Source organism: Chelonoidis abingdonii, chromosome 7, assembly GCF_003597395.2.
Source record: "Chelonoidis abingdonii isolate Lonesome George chromosome 7, CheloAbing_2.0, whole genome shotgun sequence".
Taxonomy (NCBI): Eukaryota; Metazoa; Chordata; order Testudines; family Testudinidae; genus Chelonoidis; species Chelonoidis abingdonii.
In genome coordinates, this window is record NC_133775.1 from 71,341,202 (window position 1) to 71,360,994 (window position 19,793).

A 19,793-nucleotide genomic window follows, 5' to 3' on the forward strand; every position below is an offset into this window, starting at 1 on the left:
CTTCCGGAGTCAGGGTGAGGCGGTTGCCCACTGTCCAGTCTGTTTTAGGGATGGAAGCAGGATGCACAGACCCTGTGCATGCTGCACCAGCAACATGCCACCACCTGTAGGAAATGCAGTAATGATCCAGACTGGAAGAAGGCAGTTATGGAGCCCATGGCAAAAGAACCCTGTGCAACAGGGAGAAGACTGAAACTCTTCTTGCTTTCTTCCAATGAGGCAGCCTGATGCACTATTGTACCAGAGACCCAAATCCGATTCCCACAGCCCAAGTACTTGCTCCATGGGGCAATGTGCCATAGGTAGGCAACCTATGGCACGGGTGCCGAAGGCGGCATGCAAGCTGATTTTCAGTGGCACTCACACTGCCTGGGTTCTGGCCACCAGTCCGGGGGGCTCTGCATTTTAATTTAATTTTAAATGAAGCTTCTTAAACATTTAAAAAGCCTTATTTACTTTACATACAACAACAGTTTAGTTATATATTATAGACTTATAGAAAGAGACCTTCTAAAAACGTTAAAATATATTACTGGCACGTGAAACCTTAAATTAGAGTGAATAAATGAAGATTTGGCACCCCACTTATGAAAGGTTGCCAATCCCTTCCTTAGGAGGAGGAGGAGGAGGAGAGAGGGAGTGAGAACACAGAGTGGGTGTGGCCTCAGGGTCCTCACACTTTTAGGCAGAATGAGAGGATAGCTAATGTGATGCCAATTTTTAAAAAGGCTCCAGAGGCAATCCTGGCAATTACAGGCTGGTAAGCCTAACTTCAGTAGCAGGCAAATTGGTTGAAACTATAGTAAAGAACAGAATTATCAGACACAGAAGAGTCAACACAGCTTTTGTATAGGGAAATCACGCCTCACTGATCTGTTAGAATTCCTTGATGGGGGTCAACAAACATATGGACAAGCATGATCTAATGGATACAGTGTAGCTGGACTTTCGGAGAGCTTTGGACAAGGTCCCTTTCCAAATGCTCATAAGCAAATTAAGCTGTCATGGGATAAGAGGGAAGGTCCTCTCATGGATCAGTAACTGGTTAAAAGACAGGAAACACAGGGTAGGAATAAATGGTCAGTTTTCAGAATGAAGTGAGGTAAATACTGGTGTCTATACTGACACTATTGCTTTTCAATATGTTCATAAAAACAGTAAACAGTGAGGTGGCAAAAATTGTAATGATATGACATTACTCAAGATAGTTAAGCAAAGTAGTCCAAAGTTTTTATACTGCTTGGACTCTCAGGGGCAAAGACTGATAAGCAAAAGCAAATGATCCCTGTGCTTGGACTAGATTAGCTGTAAAGGACATATAAAGCTTGCTTATTATAGTAGCTTCTTTTACTTTCTGAAACTTAAGACTGGAACTCATTTGTATGTATATATGTTTACCTGTTTTAAACTTGTAAATAACTCTCTTATTTCCTTTGGCAACTAGTTAATAAATATTTAGACAGTTTATTATAGGATTAGCTACAAGATTTATCTTGGTTTGAGATCTAAAGATGCAATTAACCTGGGGTATCTGACTGGGAGTAACCTGAATATTGCTGTGATCCTTGGTGTAAGGAACTATCTATCACAAAGGTAAGCTTACCTGGGTGGCAAGATAGACCCAAGTACCTGATTGGACTCCATGTTAAGGCTGTTAAAGTACTTGAGGCATTTACACTTGATAACTGGATGATGAAATCTAAGGGCATGTCTACACTACAAGTTTAAATTGACCTATGTTAGGTTGACTGATAGCCACTGCAGTTAATTACTGCAGTGGTTCACATCCACATCCTTCTGTTGGTGACGTGCATCCTCACCGGAGCACTTCTACTGACTTACAAGGGGCAGTGTTGGGGGGCTAAAAACCTGGGCTCTCAGCTCCTTGCAGCTCCCCACCCCCCACCAGGAACACGACTCCTGTCGGGAGAGGGGCAGTGTCCAGTGCTCCCTCTTTGGGCACGCCCAGTAATTCCATATCAACAACATGTAGCCACATACCACCCCAAGCAGGACTGCTAACACCCACAAACCACAACACATAGCCACATGCTGCCATGAGCGGGGTTACTAATACCCATGCACTATGACACAGCCACGCACCACTTCATCAGGGCCACTAACACCCACCTGACCTGATGCACAGACATGCACCACTCACACAGGCCAGTTAACTTATGTTGACTGCCACACCCCACCCCACGCAGGCCCGCTAAGAACTATTCACAGTGATATGAATCCTCATGCCATTCTAAGGTGATGAGAGTTATTCTAAAGTTGGGAGACAGTTGGGAGATGTCCAGGTAATCTCCACGCCGGAATTTAACATTGAGAGGGAAGAAAACAAAGTAAGAAAGCATACAGCCATGGGTTGGAGAATGGAAATAAGGAGGAAGGGTAGCGTAGATACCAGTCTAATAGGTGATACTGGTGGTAGAATGTCTGTGCCTAATTGGGTAAAGAATGTTAGTGAAGCCAAACGGCAAAAATTAAGATGTTTGTGCGAGGAGCCTAGGTAACAAAATGGAGGAACCAGAGCTACTGGTGCAGGAAATGAAACTGGATATTATAGGGATAACAGAAAAATGGTGGAATAGTAGTCATGACTGGAGTATGGGTATTGAAGGGTATGTGCTGTTTAGGAAAGACAGAAATAAAGGCAAAGGTGGTGGAGTAGCATTGTATATCAGTGATGAGGTAGACTGTAAAGAGATAAGAAGGGATGGAATGGATAAGACAGAGTCTGTCGTGGCAAAAATCAAACTGCGAAAGAAAGGTACTAGAGCCTCCCCTGAGACAGTGCTTGGGGTGTGCTACAGACCGCCGGGATCTGATTTGGATATGGATAGAGACCTCTTTAATGTTTTTAATGAAGTAAACACTAATGGGAATTGTGTGATCATGGGAGAGACGTGACGAAGTGTAGATATACTAAGGGCTCAGATATTCTGGATGGATAGGCTGATGGATTTCTCACAATAGTTTGAAGAAACAGAGGGGATCCATTTAGATTGTTTGTGAGCTAGTGAGTACCTCATAGAAGAAATATGGTTTAGGGACAACTTGGTTCTAGCTCAGACTAATAGTTCAAACTAGATGGAAGGATTAACAAAAATTAGATGGGACTAGTTTGATTTAAAAAGGGTACTTTAAAAGATTAGGGAAATTAGTTGGAAGTGGATTGTACTGAAGAATGGGGATTAAACGTGTAGGAGCCTAGAATACTAATAAAGTTCAGACTATCACATCCCTATCCTAAGGGTGAAAAATCCATAGACAGGAGTTGAAACAGTGATAGCAAGCCTCTAGAGAGTGATAAAAGCAGAGAGCCTACAGAGTGAAGATGGGAGTGAGAAAAGGAAAGCTACCTATGAGAATGATATAAGTGAGAAGGCCAAAAAGCATTAGATTGACATGCAGGGATATTAAACCATAGTAAAGCAGGTTCTATAGACCCATATAAGCGAGAAACAAAGAAGTAAGGACCGCCTAAACTGAGGATCTGGAAGGAGTTTAGGAAATTGGCATGGCCATATCAAACAAATATGGCCTCGTCTCAAGATAGCTAATGAGGAGCTAGGACTAATGTAGATACAAATGGGAAGAGGATATAGAAGTAATACTTACAATCGGTAGAACCAACTCGACAGCTCAATGGATGAAATCGGCGCCAGTAATCATCATCCAAGAATTAAAAAGGACTGCACAGAAATTGCAATCATTTTAGCAAGTATTTTTTATGACAGTAAACTCGTGGTTGTACTGAGTGGAGAATTGCTAACAAGTCTTATTTTAATAAAGGAAAACAAGGTGATCGAGGTAACTTACAGCTGTTAGTTGACATCTGATATCAGTCTGGAACAAATGTGAGGAAAAGTAGTTAAGGACATTGAGGTCAACGGTATGGTACAAAAATACAAATGGATTTACAAAAGTAGATCATGCCCAAACAAACCTGATCTCCTTCTTAAGAGGTACAGATTTAGACAAGGGAAGCATGGAGCAAATTACCTCGATTCAGTAACATTTGTACTGTTTCCACATGGTGATTTTAGTTAAATTGAAAGATGGGACATAATTGAAATGAAAGTGACAAGATATGGTTTAAAGACAAAGGACCAGGATACATCGGCAGATTCTGGCTGAACCTTGTTAACTGGAGTAATATAAGGATATTTAATAGTGAAAATTCAAGTCATCATTACGATTAATAAGAACAATTTTGATTATAAATGGACCCATCATTGAAGTTAACATAGAGGTAAGGACCTCCGAGGTATTGCTGATACACAGAGACTAGACTGGCCATGTGATATGCCGGGTAAAAAGCTAATGCAGTTTAGATCATTCAGCGAGTACTTTCAGCAAGATAATGAGTTGTTTATACTAGATACACAGTCACTTGGACTCATCGGAATAGTGCTGCAGTTCTGTCTCATGTTTCAAGGAGAATTAAACTGGAAGTTAGGAAGCTAAGTAGATCAGGATTGCAAACCTTCTTAGAAAGGAGACTCAAGAGCTTGCTTGTTTAGCAACAAAAGAACTGGGGGGGGCGATGATGCTCTTTATAAATTAGTTGCAGAGGATAAATACTCAGGGAGGAGAGAATAGTAAGCTTAGACCAATGGGGTGCACAAGAACAAATGACAAAACTGGACACGGAGTTAGACTGGAATTAGTTATAAGTTATCTAACATCAACGAGTGAGTTCAGAAGCTTCAGAGGAGAGTGGGGCAAAAGACATATCTGCTTCAAGACTAAGCTCGATAAGTTATATTGAGGAGTATAATGGGATGCCTAATTTGGCTAATTAATTTGAAATATCTTTGAATTATTAGTACGTAATATGCCCAGTGGTCTGTGATGTGATGTTGGATGGGGTGGGATCTGAGTTACTACAGAGAATTCTTTCCTGGGTGCTGGCTGGTGAGTCTTGCCCACATGCTCAGGGTTTAACTGATCGCCATATTTGGGGTCGGGAAGAAATTTTCCTCCAGGGCAGATTGGAAGAGCCCCTGGAAGTTTTTCGCCTTCCTCTGCAGCATGGGGCATGGGTCACTTGCTGGAGGATTCTCTGCACCTTGAGGTCTTTAAACCACGATTTGAGGACTTCAATAACTCAGACATAGGTTAGGGGTTTGAGTGGGTGGGTGAGATTCTGTGGCCTGTGTTGTGCAAGAAGTCAGACTGGATAATCATAATGGTCCCTTCTGACCTTAAAGTCTATGAAGTTGCACTTTACTTGGGAGTGGATATAAGGAAATGAATGTATAGAAGTGGGGTTTACACACTTGGGGATCCCTTCTAGGTGGTAGGAATAGAACAATTCTATCACTTGTGTTCTTGTGAGTTGAAAGCATGGTTGTGACAATCTCAGAATCATGAACTCATGGGTTCAAGTTTGATTTTATAAACTCTCTGTATGTTTGACTTTTACTGTATCCTTGCATCATTCCTCTTGTGTGCGGGGAGGGAAACTTGCACCTGGGGATCTGCCACTGAATGGGACAGTTCGTAAGGACCATCAACAGTTGAATAACTTTGCTGCAGCAGAACAATAAGCTGCCTAACACCCAGAGGAACCCATTTTTCCAAGCAGGTTGGTAGCCAAGCAATGGATCAGGGCCATTTGGTCATCTGGCAAAGGGGACAACAACTTCATTTAAAAAAAGAAAAGAAAAGCCTCCCCCCAGCAAGAGAAAGGGGAGAAGACCAGGACGAGAAGCTAACAAGGCTCAGCAAGAGGAGAAAAAGAAGAAGAATCCTGAACAACCTGAAAACACACAGACCAAATCCCAAAGGCCTTTTGGAGTGAAGAAACTAAGACAGGGATTTGGGTACAAGATATTTGTATATCTCTTGTGCTATCTAAGAGTTAAGTGTGTATGTATTTAGAAATTCCTCTGCAGTGTTTCGGTGTTACTTGCTTATACTTCATGTAGTCCCCAAAGAGGGAAGCAGTACGCTGGAAGACTGGCAGCTTCAGTTGTCCTCTGAGAGCACGCACTAGCTCTTGGGGAATCTAAGAACAGCCAGCACTAGTTTCAGGCCCTAGGCAATTGGTGTACGGGGTCGGTACCTGGAATTTGTTCCTGGAGGCCCATAGCCAGATTGACAGTGCCTACAGTCCGCCCAACCCCAGAAATAGAGCTGGGAAAATAGTGGATTTTTTAATTCACAGGCAATTCTACAAAATTAAAAGAAAAAAAGGTTTGTTTTGGATCAAACTGAAAACAAAAATTTTCAAAATTTTCAGCAAATCAAAACATTTTGAGTGAGATTGAAATTAAACATTTCAATTGCCTCAGTTTTGTAAGGATGCAGGGACTAAAACCTAGATCTGCAGAGCTTGGGGTGGCTGATATTCCCAGTATACCAGCAGAAGGCCCTGCAGAGGCACAGCCAGGAAGCGCTGTGGAGAATAGGCATTGCAGGAAGTACCATCCACGAGACACAGTAACAGTTCCCTGCAGTTCTCTGATTGGCCACGTGCCCCTACTTAATCCCAGGTGTTGGCCCAGGACGTTGTCTTAGCAACCACATAGACTGTGGCCTGCTACAATGCTGGACTTTGCCTTGTCTCCTGAGCTCTGGTCTCTGACTCCAGTCTGACTTTGACAACCCTGATTCCTGCCTCTTGATTCTAATCTGGTACTACTTCTGATCTCTGGTCTCTGACCCCAGCCTGACTCTGCCCCTGACTCTTGTTTATGAAACCTGACCTTGTGATTCCTATAACTCTGGCCCGGGAACTCCCATCCCTGGTGGGCAGGCCTCAGTGCAGCTGTGACTGCTAGGCTAGACTGCCTATGCCTCGGGTCTCTTACAAGCTCAAAATTTTTCATATCTAATTTGTGCACTTTAACAAAAGCAAAGAAGGATGATTAACAAAATGGCCACATGACAAGGAAGAAGTTTTTCACATCTGTGTCCCATGTGAATACCCTAACCACTAGGCTAAATCATTCTCATACTGATGCCCTGGTCCATTGAGTATTTGTGCCTCTAAGAACCCCTCAATGCTACCTGGCAAGGGTTCAGTGTTTTATAACAGCAGCTCCCATCTAAACGGACGAACTCACTACACCTAGCACACTGCTTTCATAGTATTTATCTATAAAGAATGTCACGTGAGATCTAAAATGAAAGCCAGGATCATACTGGTTATTAATACTATTGTGACGTCTATGTACTGACCCTATGTGTATATACTGGAAAATAGGTTTTAAAGTCTGAATCAAAGCAGGGTTGACAAACAGGTTTCTGCCCAAGGATGTATATTTTCCTGTCTGCCTCGGTCACATATAAATTAAGCATTGTAGGCCAACCCAATGGAAGCTCTGTGTGCATATAAAGTCCATATGAGGATGTGAAGTCAACATGAAGTCAGCATACCAGGAAATAGGTCTTCGGGGAGTGGGGAGTCACCCTTATTCTAGGGGCAAACAGTGAATTTTGGGGTGGGGGGTATAAGAAGAAGTCACACTGAGAAAGCAAAAAAGTGTGTTTTGCATTCATGAAAGGGGGATCCCAGCCAGGTTGGTTGGAGATGCTGGGATATTGCTTTAGGTGAGACAAACTACTTCAGAAAAGGGTTTAGCTAGTTAAAGGTAAGTTTAGGCTCTATGAATCTCTGTTTTATGTGTAACCATGTTTGTTTCTATTATGCTTATGCACTATGTCTTAAATCTTAGCTTTTGATAATAACTTTATGATTGTTCTCACTATAAATATATCTCAGTGCATTGTAATATTCAAACTGTGCGTACACTGTTCTTTTGAGGACAGCAAACCTGGTAATTTCTATGAGTATCCAGTGGTTAAGGGCTGGGCACTGCAGGGAATGCTCTCAGGACTCGGGGGTCAGTATGTGCCTGTCACTAACCTGTACAGAGACAGCAAGGTCTGTGGAGGCCTGGAGGACACTGCTTGTGTTGTCAGAGGCTGTTGGTTTCAGGCAGGCCATGCTCACAGAATCTGGCAAGAACAGGGCTTATATTGCAAAACCACACATTCCTATAAGGTGCTAGCCACAGAGCACTCACACAAACACATTCCAGAACGGTGATACACCTCTAATTTAATATAACGCTGTCCTCGGGAACCAAAAAATCTTACCGCATTATAGGTGAAACTGCGTTATATCGAACTTGCTTTGATCTGCCAGAGTGCGCAGCCCCGTCCCCCCGGAACGCTGCTTTACCGCGTTATATCAGAATTCGTGTTATATCGGGTCACATTATATCGGGGTAGAGGTGTACTAGAACACCTCAATGCCTACACATTCCCTAAAGATAACAGGAACATGCTGACCCCTACTAAAGATAAGGTCAGGATGACAGTGGATCAGGAAGGTCATGGATAAAAATGTTCTGATTAAATCAGCATGTACAAGATAATGGGTGGTAACAACCCACCTCAGGGAGCAGTAACTAACCATGTCAGAGAGGCAACATACAGCATGTTTGTACTGATGTGCAAAATGAAGCCTCAAAGGGAGTCTTTCCAGCGCTGGAGCCTCTCATTGGTTCTTTGACTAAAGAGTTCCATCCCCTCAAAGGGCAGGTCCTGATGGTGGCTTGCACCTCTTTAGATATTCTGGATGCTAGCATTCAAGAAGCTCATCTCATAGCGACAGTGACAGCCACCAACTTCTCAACTGCAACAGATGCATCCATGGGTGCCTGCAGTGCCATTCTCATGAACATTTGGCCTTCTTTTTAAGATTTCTTTTCACTCCTTCTTGTGCTCCTGTGGGATTTTTGACAAGAAGGGACTGACTATCTCCCAGGTGAGGAAGCTGTATTTCACAAATAAGACCTAGTAGTCTCCCCTCTACCTGAACTGAAGTGACGCTAAGGAGGACACTTTGCCCCCAAACTTGTCTAATTTATTTGGGTCTTTGTCCTTGGGAGCACCTTTTGAAGACCTGGATTTCTCCTGGACTGCAGACACTACTAAGACTCTGGGTTTGGGGGGGCTTAAACATGTTCAAAGTCCTTTAGTGGCACCCGATATATTTTCTACAACTGTTTAGAGTGGAAGGAAGGGTGGCTGGAGTGTGCCAGAGTCCCTTGGCTGGCTCTAGTATGCCTTCATTGATGAGAAGTCAATCCTGGCTGGAGTAGTTAAGTTGAGAATATCCAACAACTTGTGGAATGTCTCTTGTTTGACTGTTGTTTTGATGTTCATGGTCTCTTCTTTGTCATACAGAAGATCCTGGAAGGCTTTCAAGTCATCAACCGCTGGGGTAGGGACTGGTGTTACTGCCTCATCAAGCAATGAAGATGACTCCCTTGGGTGGAGATGAGGTGGCTGATGACCTTCTGTTAACTCCAATAGGTTTGGCCAATTAAGTTGTTGAATAGCAGGATCTCCTCCTCTTTCTGGATGCATTAGAGGGCTATCTGATCTGGAACAAATGGCATAATGGCCACCACTAAGGCTAGTATGGCCAATGTGGAATGCCACAGAGGTCTGGCTCAGTTGAGGCTGGCCAGCTCAGTGCCAATTCCATCTTCCTTGAGGCAGAGCTTTTGGGAAAGGACTTCTGTACTGTCCTTGGAATCAGTCTCTGAAGGCAGAAGAGAGGCATCTTTGATGCCAGGGAGAAGGAGTAAATTGGCAAGGATGAGTAGCCCTCTTTGGACAGTGGTGCCATGAGGCAATGTGTCCTTTGCATTAGATACAGTGCCAATCACGGCTTAGAGGCAGGGAAGGTAGTGGCCTCTGCAGGGATATATCTCTGGTCTGTAATCACAGAATATAAGGGTTGGAAGGGACCTCAGGAGATCAGCTAGTCCAATCTCCTGCTTAAAGCAGGACCAATCCCCAACTAAATCCCTAAATAGCGCCCTCAAGGATTGAAATCACAGTCCTGGGTTTAGAGGCCAATGCTCAAACCACTGAGCATTTTCTATTTCTTTTTAAATATGGAGCATTCAAATTAAAGAAAAGAGGAGATAAGAAGGGTGAGGGTAGATTTTCTTAGTTACACTAGTCAAGAAAAAGATGATTTTGAAGGTCAGTATAATCATAGAGATGTAAGGCTGGAAAGGACTTAGAGAGGCTATTTAGTACTTCCCCCTCATGCTGTGGAATGATTAAGCACACCTAGACCAACCCCAGCATTTGTTTGACTAATCTATTCATAAAAACCTTCAATGATGGGGATTTCGCAAGCTCTCTAGGTAACCTGTTCCAGTGCTTAACTATCATTACAAGGTTTTCCTAATATTCAATATAAATCTCTAAAATTGGGATAATAATATTTCCCTATCTCAAAGGGGAGTTGTGAAGATAAACTCATTAATGCTTGTGAAGCGCACATACTACTGTGCTATGTGCTACGGAAAACACATTGGACAATTGTTAATTATATATTCAGTGCAGGGTTTGGATTGTGTGCATTAAATAAGGCAGGAGATCCTCACAACAAATGAAGATGATAAATGTTAAACAGTTGACTCAATCCTGCATATTAAATAAGGCAGACTTCCTATGGAAAAAATAGCAAGTGATGATGTAATGAGTGCTATATAATGCACAGGGACAACCTTAAATTTGGCATTTCCTGAGCTTTTAGTGCTTGGCTTCACAATCTTAATAATGTTAATAATATTCTTTGTGTGTGTGTAATATTATTATAGTTCTGACTTACCCTACTGACCATTGGTTTTTATTCATAGATTCCATGGCCAAAAGGTAACATGACCACCATGACCCTTGATAAATTGTTCCAGTGGTTAATTACTCTCACCATTAAAAATGTATACCAGTCTGAATTTGTCTAGCTTCACCTTCCAGCCACTGGATTGTGTTATACTTTCTGTGCTAGACTGAAGAGACTGATATTAAATATTTGTTCCCTGTGTAGATACTTATAGACTGTAATCAAGTCCCCCTTAACCTTCTCTTTCTTAAGCTACATAGATTGAGCTCTTTGAGTCTATTAATATAAAGCATGTTTTTCAATCCTTTATTCGTAGATTCCAAGGCCAGAAGGGACCACTGGAATCATCTAGTCTGAACTCCTGCATAACACAGACCAGAGAACTGTCCCAATTTAATCATTGTCCAGATTCTTCTCTGTACCCTCTCCAATTTATCAACTTCCTTCTTGAATTGTGGACACCAGAACTGGACACAGTATTCCAGCAGCAGTCTCAACAATGTGTCAAATACTGAGTAAAATAACCTCTCCTTTCCTACTTGAGATTCCCTTGTTATTAGATCCAAGGATTGCATTAGCCCTTTTTCTCACAGGGTCGCATTGAGAGCTCACAGTCTGCTGATTATCCCCCTTTTGTGCCCCCCCCGATCTTTTCCAGAAACACCGCTTCCCAATGTAGAGTCCCCCATCCCGTAAGAATGGCCTATATTCTTTGTTGCTAGATGTTTGCACTTACATATAGCCATATTAAAATGCATATTGTTTGCTTGCGCTCAGCTTAACAAGCAACCCAGATCACTCTGTATCATTGACCTATCTTCTTCATTATTTACTTCTCCCTAATTTTTCTGTAACCTGTAAACTTTATCAGTGACGACTAAGGCTACGATTGTGGAATGGAGGTTGCAGAAGTCACAGAATTTGTGAATTCCAGCAACCTCCATGATATATGGGGCCCCCCGCAGCTGACCAGCCTCCATGTAGTGTGAAAAACTGCTATCTGACTGAATTGGCTACTTAGAGTGTCCCGAGCATGCTCACACGAACTGAGCATGCTCAGTAACATCTGCTGAAGCCAACAGCAGGGAACCCCTGCAGCAGCCCAGCCTCTGCGGGCCACCGGGGACCCTCTGCAGCTGCCCAGCAGCTGTGCACAGTGAGATCCCCTGCAACCGACTGACCATTGCTGCCGGTGGGGACCCCCAAGCTGCCCAGCTGCTGCTGGCAGCAGAGGGATTCCAGAGCTGCTTAGCGGATGCTGGCAACCACCCCCTGCCCCACAGCTCCCAGACCTGCAGGCATCAGGGGGTGCCCCCTCAGCTCCAGCCCCACAGGGCGACAAGAGGACCCCCTCCCCAGCTCCCAGCCACTGGGCAATGGGGTCCCTGCAGTTCCCAGAAGCTGCAGGTTGGGGCAGGCTGCTGGACCCTCCTCCCTCCCCATTTTGTCAGTGATGTTTTTAGTAAAAGTCAGAGACAGGTCACGGCTTCTGTGATTTTTTGTTTATTGCCCATGACCTGTCCCTGACTTTTACTAAAGATATCCATGACAAAATTGTAGCCTTAATGATGACTTTATGTTTTCCTCCAGGTCATTAATAAAAATGTTAAATAGTGTAGGACCAAGAACTGATCCCTGTGAGAGTCCACTGTAAATGCACCCATTGAATGATTATTCCCCAACTATAATCACACTTGAGAACAATCAGTTAGCCAGCTTTTAACATACTTAATGTGTCCACATGTTAATTTTATATCTTTCTAGTTTTTAATTAAAATGGCATGCCAAACTAAGTCAAATGCCTTACAGAAATAGTGTTATGACATCAACACTATTACCCTTATCAACCAAGCTTGTAATCTCATCAAAAAAAAATATCCAGTTAGTTTGACAAGATCCATTTTCCATAAACCCATGTTGATAGACATTGATTATATTAATAAAGAAATAAAAGATGGTAATCTAGTCCCATATCAACCATTCCATTCTCTTTGCCGGGATGGATGTCAGACTGACAGACCTATAATTACTCGGGACATCCCATTTAGCCTTTTTAAATATTAGCACAACAATTAGCATTCTTTCTGTCCTTAGAAATTTCCCTCATGTTCCAAGGCTTATTTAAAATCAACATTCATGTTACAGAAAGCTCATCAACCAGCTCTTTTAAAACCTTTGGATGAAAGTTATCTGGACCTGCTGATTTAAAAATGTCTAACTTTAGTAGTTGCTGTTTAACATCCTCCTGAGACACTAGTGGAATGGAAAGAGTTATCATATGATTTGACTACATCATCTGTTTTCTTCCCAAATACAGAACAGAACTATTAATTGAACATCTGCCTTTTCTGCATTATTATTGATAATTTTACCATTTCCATCTAGTAATGGACCAATACCATTGTTAGGATTCTTTTTGTTCCTAATAAGCTTCTTTTTATTATCCTTAACTCTGCTAACCATAGATTTCTCCTTGTGTCCATTTGATTCCCTTATCAATATTCTTCAATTCTTAGCTTCTGATTTATATTCGTTACTATCAACATCCCCTTTCCATTTGTTTGAAATATTTAATTTTTTACTGCTGCCTTTTCTTCTCCTCTAATCCCCGGGTAGTTTTTTAACCAATTCAGCACTCTTCCTCAATTGTGAGACCGTGGCTTTTGGGGCATGAAGTAAGTGTTCTTAAAAAATTCCCAGCCTTTCCTTACCAGAGCAAATCTTCAATATAATGGAAACAGATGTCTTCAGAGTGAGCAAGACAGCCTTACAGGTGAGTAATGCAGGGGTCCTCAGCTCAGTATTTCACACTCTACCAGATGATAGCACTGCAGAGTGCTGGATAGGAAGTAGGGGACATTCTGGTCAGGTACTAAAGGTATCAACCAATTGGGTTACTAGGGAAGATGGCACATGTCAATGCCAAGATACTGTAGAGATCTCCTTCAACAACCTACTAAATCTTTTTGGAAAGGCTCATGCAGACTTTGTAACTCAGAACTTCGTTGCAACTTGCACAGTGGGAGGTGTCCAATAAGGAAGGATCCAAAAGTGTCTGTGGTAACCAAATAAGTGATGACTTACAGAAGAAAAGACACAGCTACCATGCACTTTGCCTTCCAGCAGAAGAGATATCAAAAGATGATCATCCGCCCATCAGATCTCTTAGGCTTTGAACAGTCTCCTGGGGAAAATGGTGAAGACCCATCATTTTGAACATTTATTACTAGACTAGATAAAACTCTATAAAATGTACAAAAGGGTGCAGTCCTGCACCTGCCACAGATGGTGGGATGTGTGGGATCTAATAATAGTGTTTCTCCAGCATTAACTTCACATTCTATGGGCAAGAATAGCCTATGCTTCCAAGATCTCAGAAACAAAACTAGATTTCCCTGTATGGCCCTTGTTTAGTTGACACTGTTAGAAGACTAGCTGGAAAAACTGAATGAGTTGATTCAAAGTCATGATGATATCTGCTTCATAGGACCCCTTAATTTGGGTCACACTACTACTCTGAGCTATGAAATTGGATCAGACCCTAATATGCTAGCCTCACCAGATGATTCTCTAGCTAATTATCATGAAGTAAGGCAGCAGTGTAACTAGGTACCTTTCAAGCTACAGATCCCCTGGCCTGGTTCCATAGTCACCCAATGTATCACTTAGGAGGATGAGAATTTCTGACCCTATCCTCATATTCTCTGTTGATATAATTATCTTTGCGAGACAATCTGAAGAACATAGAGACAGGCTAGAGTTAATGTCAGAAGAATCAGTGGAGCCCTGGCCTCTCACACTTTCTGCACTGCATCTAGTTTTTGTGTGTACCAGCAGCGGCTGGAAACAGGGGAGCCTGACTAACGTGTGAGGGGAGCTTGACCCAGGCCAGGTGATGGTGGCCACAAAATAGAGTTTTGTATCTCTTCAGCCCTGTTGTGTATGTGAACATGGTGTGTGCATGCATGTGTGTGTTGGTAAGCATGTATGTGTGGTGTGCACATGCGTATGTGCATGCCTGGCTGCTGTCCATGGCAGTGAGCATGTTAGTGAAGGCACCTTACTATAGGAGGGAGGGGGAAAGTTTATGAGCAGAGACTGATATTTTCATTATTTAGGGGAATCATGTTCAGGTACTGCAGAAAGAAGATGCACCTCCTTTGTGCAGGGCACTAACCGGGACAAGTGTCCCCTGCCCTCTCTAAGGTCTAGCTCAGTGGTTTTCAAACTTTTTTTCTGGTGACCGAATTGAAGAAAATTGTTGATGCCCACATCTCAATGGAGCTGGAGATGAGGGGTTTGGGGTGTGGGAGGGGTTCAGGGCTGGGGCAGAGGGTTGGGGTGTGGGGGTGAGGACTGTGGGGTGGAGCCAGGAATGAGGGGTTCAGGGTGTGGGAGGGGGTTCTGGGCTTGGGCAAGGGGTTGGGGTGCAGGAGGGGCTCAGGGCTCTGGGCTGGCGGGTGCAGGCTCTGGGGTGGGGGTGGGGATGAGGGGTTTGAGGTGCAGGAGGGGGCTCCGGGTTTGGGGGGGCTCAGGGCTGGGGCAAGAGGATGGGATGCAGGAAGGGATCAGGTCTCTGGGCTGGCCGTGCAGACTCTGGGTTGGAGCCAGGGATGAAGGGTTTGGGGTACAGGAAGGGGCTGTGGGTTTGTGGGGGGGCTCAGGACTGGGGCAGGCGATTGGGGCGTGGGCTTACCTTGGGTGGCACAGCGGGGGCATCCTGCCTCTCCTGGCACTGTGGACCACACTGTCACCCAGAAGCAGCCAGCAGCAGATCTGGCTCCTAGCGCGCAAGCCTCCCCTGCTCCGATTTGCTGGTGCTCGGGGCAGGGGCAGCACACAAAGCCCTGTGGCCCTCCATCTAGGAGCTAGCTGCAACCCAGTGCCTTACATTCCATGACCCAGTACTCGGTCACAACCCGCAGTTTGAAAACCTCTGGTCTAGCTCATTCCTTGCACTCTGTTCCCCTGCTGAGAACTGAATATCTCAGAGATCAACAACATAGTGGGGCCTAAATTATCTCCCTCTGCTGGCTAGTCAAGGGGTCTCTCCAACAGCCTGATGACAGCTTTGCTGGAGCTGAAACTGACCTGAACAGGATTAATCATCAAGAAGGGGGAAAGAGTCCAGAAAAGTCAGAATCCCAGAGGCTAAAGGCAGCTGCAGCTTTCACTAGGCAGAGGAAGTACTGTGTGTCTAAAGCACAGGGCCAAGATTCTGTTGCTGACTCTGCAGCCTGAGCATGTCACCTCCTCTTTCTGAGCCTCAGTTTCCCCACCAAAATCTTCCCCAGCAGATGCCATATGCTGCCAGTGGGAATTCTGCTCTGCTACTTGTTTCAGTCTTCTGTGTGTCCCCGTCTGTCCCTTGTTCTGTCTCTCTTTCCTTCACCTCCTCTGTCCAGCCCTAGTCTCTCCTCCTTTCCTACCCCTTCCTCTGTTTTCACAGGCACACAGCCTTCATCCTCTCGTGATCACTGTCATTATCGATGACACTCAATCATTGCTAACCCAACTGACATGGTGTCATATCAGAATTCTCCTCACAGGTCCCTCTACAGTCCCTTCCACTCACCCAGCTCTCACCTGAGGGTTATGACACAGCATATGGCAGAGACCCCAAGAACCCCATCAGACAGGCCCCAGATCTCTCCTTTCTCCCCTTTTTCCAAGCTGAAGGTTTCTCCTTTTTGGGAGGAAGTGGTCTGTATGAAATTCCCACAATCAGAGGGGAAGCTTTATGCCATTTTAGCACATCCTGGACTCAGGGGGCACTTCAGTGCTAGAGATTGCTCTAACTTGGTTTGACTGTGCTCCCCTAGGTCCACTGAGCAGCCCAGAATAACTGGAACATAGTGCACTCCAGCCATATCCTCTCAGGCCCCTGTCCCAGAAACTAATAAGAAGGGATTTGAGGCCGATCCCACCAGCCTTTGCCACCATGCAATCCCCATCTCACCACAGGTATTCCCAGTGTAGAGCTCTAGTGGCTTTCCAACCCCCCAGGCTGCCTGAGCCCCCCTGCAGGCTCCAGCCACAGCAAGTGCCCAGCAATGTGCTGACACAGTCACCCTTTTTCTACTTTGTCCCAACTGAGGGAACCCCTGCTTATTTCCATCTCTTCCAACAGTAGGGAAAATTCACAGCAACAATTTTGATGCCCTGCTCTTCCCCAAAGTTTCCTCTGCAGCTCACTTAATGAGAGGCCTCATTTCAGAGGAAAACTCCTCAACACCAGAATGAAGAAGGTAGAAGAGGAGAGGTATTGGGCATATGGCCAGAGCCTTGGCAGGAGGAGGCAACTTAGCCTGACAGAAGTGATTAGTTAAGGGGAGACAGACAGACGTCTGGCACTGGCAGGGGCAAAAACAGTGCCCAAGCCATGGCTGAGGTGGAGAAGAGGCAGATGATCTGCAATGGCAGCAAAGAGACATATTTGATGGGGCCATAAAAAAGAGTTAGGCTGTTATGGGTTTGCCACAATCATGCCACCATGTCTACTCTTCTTCCAATGTCTCTTGCTATCCCAAGGATGGTCCTTTTGTATTCTTCCTCTCTGCCACTACGAAGGCTCTCATGGCTTCAATATCCACCTCTACACCAAGGAATCCCCTAGGCCCTCTCCCCTCCATCTTGTTTCTACCCCAGCTGCTCCTCTGGGTCTGTTTAAACAAGAGTTTCAAATCCAGTTTTAACATATAACACCATTGTATATTCTAACCCAGACATTCTTCTGGCCTTTGTTCCAAGACACAAAGAGCTGTGATTTGCTCAAGGGCTCAGTTGCAAACTGTAGGCCAGATCTCCCCTTCAATTATCCTCCAGGATGTTCTGCTGACAACTCAAATCAGAGCCTTCTGGTTCCCCTCCTTCCTGTGCCATGTCAGCCCCAGTCATCCCTTTGACTCCTCTACGCCTACCTCCCATGTCCTGTTTTCTTCTTTCTTCCTCTCCAGTGACCACCTTGCTGAGCCCCTTCTCATCCTTAGTGGTCTCTTGCCATCAGAACTGTGACTTTCTCTGGCCTCCCTGCCTCACGCTGTCCAAGTCTGTCCCAATATGGCTACTAACCACCCCCACCTATCCCTCCTCCATGGGATGCAGATTTGCGAGTCTTTGAAGTGCCTGCACCAAGACAATCTGCAGGAAGGAGGCTGACATGCATGCAGCAGGATCTCTTACCGTTTTCAGGGTGCTCTATCTCCCCAATACTACCGTCGGGTGTGGTGCGCTCATAATGATCCTCAGGCAGAGCTAATGGCCCAATCCGAGGCCCTGATGATGACTTGCTGCTGGGCGTCTCTGACTCTTCTAGCCCGCTGTCGTAGTAACTATGTTGTGAGGGGTCCTGCAAGTCCTGTGCCTGATTAGCTGCAGAGAATGTCACTCGACGATGAGGTAGCTGCAAAGAAAAAAGAAAAGAGATAAGAGGTGATACCAGCTACCCACACAGCACTGAGGACAACACAGCTTTCTCTTGACCCTAAGCCCTGTCAACTGAAAAAATCTTTCATTTCATGAGCCCCCAAATGGACATCTCCAACCTCAGAGTAATCTTAGCCCCCTCTCAACAACAAGTGTCACCTCTCCTCATCTCAGGTGTCTCCCCTTGACTGACACCATCGCTCACCTCAGGGTCTTTCCAGTTCTCACCAAAGAAACTGCCCCCCCAACAAACATCATCTCTCACCTCAGAGTCCACACTCCAATTTACACCATCTCTCTAACTTCAACACCGCATCACCCCACAGACATCATCTCATATTTCAGAGCTCCATGGAATCACCCCCCCCCATTCTCCCTTACTACCATATCACCTCAGAGAACCCCCAACTGGCATAATCTCTTACCTCAGAATGCTCCCTGACTAGCAGTCCTTCAGCTAACATCATCTCTGATCTCACAGTCCCCCCCCAGGAATTACATTACACCAACTCTCATCTCAGAGCCAACTGCTTCCACAACAGACACAATCTCCAACTCAGAGGAACCCCAGTAGAGTTCTGCAAAACAGGGTCCCAGAACTGCCTGATCTTTGACTACCCAGCTGACATAATCTCAGACCTCAGAGTCCCATTCACAACTGACACCACCTCTAACCTCAGAGGTCTCCCCTCGACTAAAAGATCTCTCATCTCAGAGACCCCAATTGACATAGACTCATAGACTTTAAGACCAGAAAGGACTATCATGATCATATAGTCTGACCTCCTTCACTTCATAGGCCCCAGAACCTCACCCACCCACTCCTGTGATAGGACCATAATCTCTGGAAGTCCTTAAATCTTGATTTAAAGACTTCAAGTGACAGAGAATCCATCATTTACTCTACTTCAAAACAGCAAGTTAAGAGTGCCCTATGATACAAGGAAGGCACTCTCAAATATGAGGATCAGTTAGACTCTGAGTGTGTGGATGCAACCCACCAGCCAGACACCTGGGAAAGATTTCTATATAGTAACTCAGAGCCCTCCCCAGTGTCCCAATTCCGGATGTTGGAAATAATCTCTCACCTCAACCCCCTCTGACACCAACACTCATCTCAAAGTCCCCATCTGATACCAACTCTTACTTCAGTGCAAGCCCCACTACTGATACCACCTCTTACCTTAGAGCAACTCTGCGATTAATACCAACCCTCACCTCAGTGCAATCCTCCCCTGACACCAACACTCATATCAGAGGGCATCCTGGATAGACACCAGTTCTCACCTCAACACAATTCCCTTGATTCATTCCAACTCTCACCTCAGCACAACCCCCCAATTTATACGAACATTCACATCAGAGGGCACCGACTGATACCACCTCTCATCTCAGCATAATCACCTTGATTGATTCAAACTAACACATCAATGCAATTCCCCCTCATCCCAATCAATATCAACTCTAACCTCAGAGCTACCCCCTGATTGATAGCAACAGTCACCTGAGGGAAATCCCAGGATTTATAACAGCTCTGACCTTGGAGCAACTTCCCGATTAATACCAACTCTCAACTCAGAAAAACCTCTCTCATTTATCCCACCTCCCCTCAGTGCAATCCCACATTTGACATTTAACTCTCATTTTAAGAGAAACTCCTCCACACTGGTACTAATTCTGACCTCAGAGCAACCCT

General features: G+C 44.7%; 1 protein-coding gene across 2 annotated transcripts in view; it reads right to left on the bottom strand.

Annotated features, from left to right (window-relative positions):
* PCDH1 (protocadherin 1) overlaps positions 1 to 19,793 on the bottom strand; it is a 145,085-nt gene that overhangs the window by 52,977 nt on the left and 72,315 nt on the right. For both annotated transcript variants that reach the window (XM_032792680.1, XM_032792681.2), the window contains exon 4: positions 17,855 to 18,074. In XM_032792680.1, coding sequence (XP_032648571.1) covers positions 17,855 to 18,074 — 220 coding nt within the window. The remainder of the gene's footprint in view (positions 1 to 17,854; positions 18,075 to 19,793) is intronic.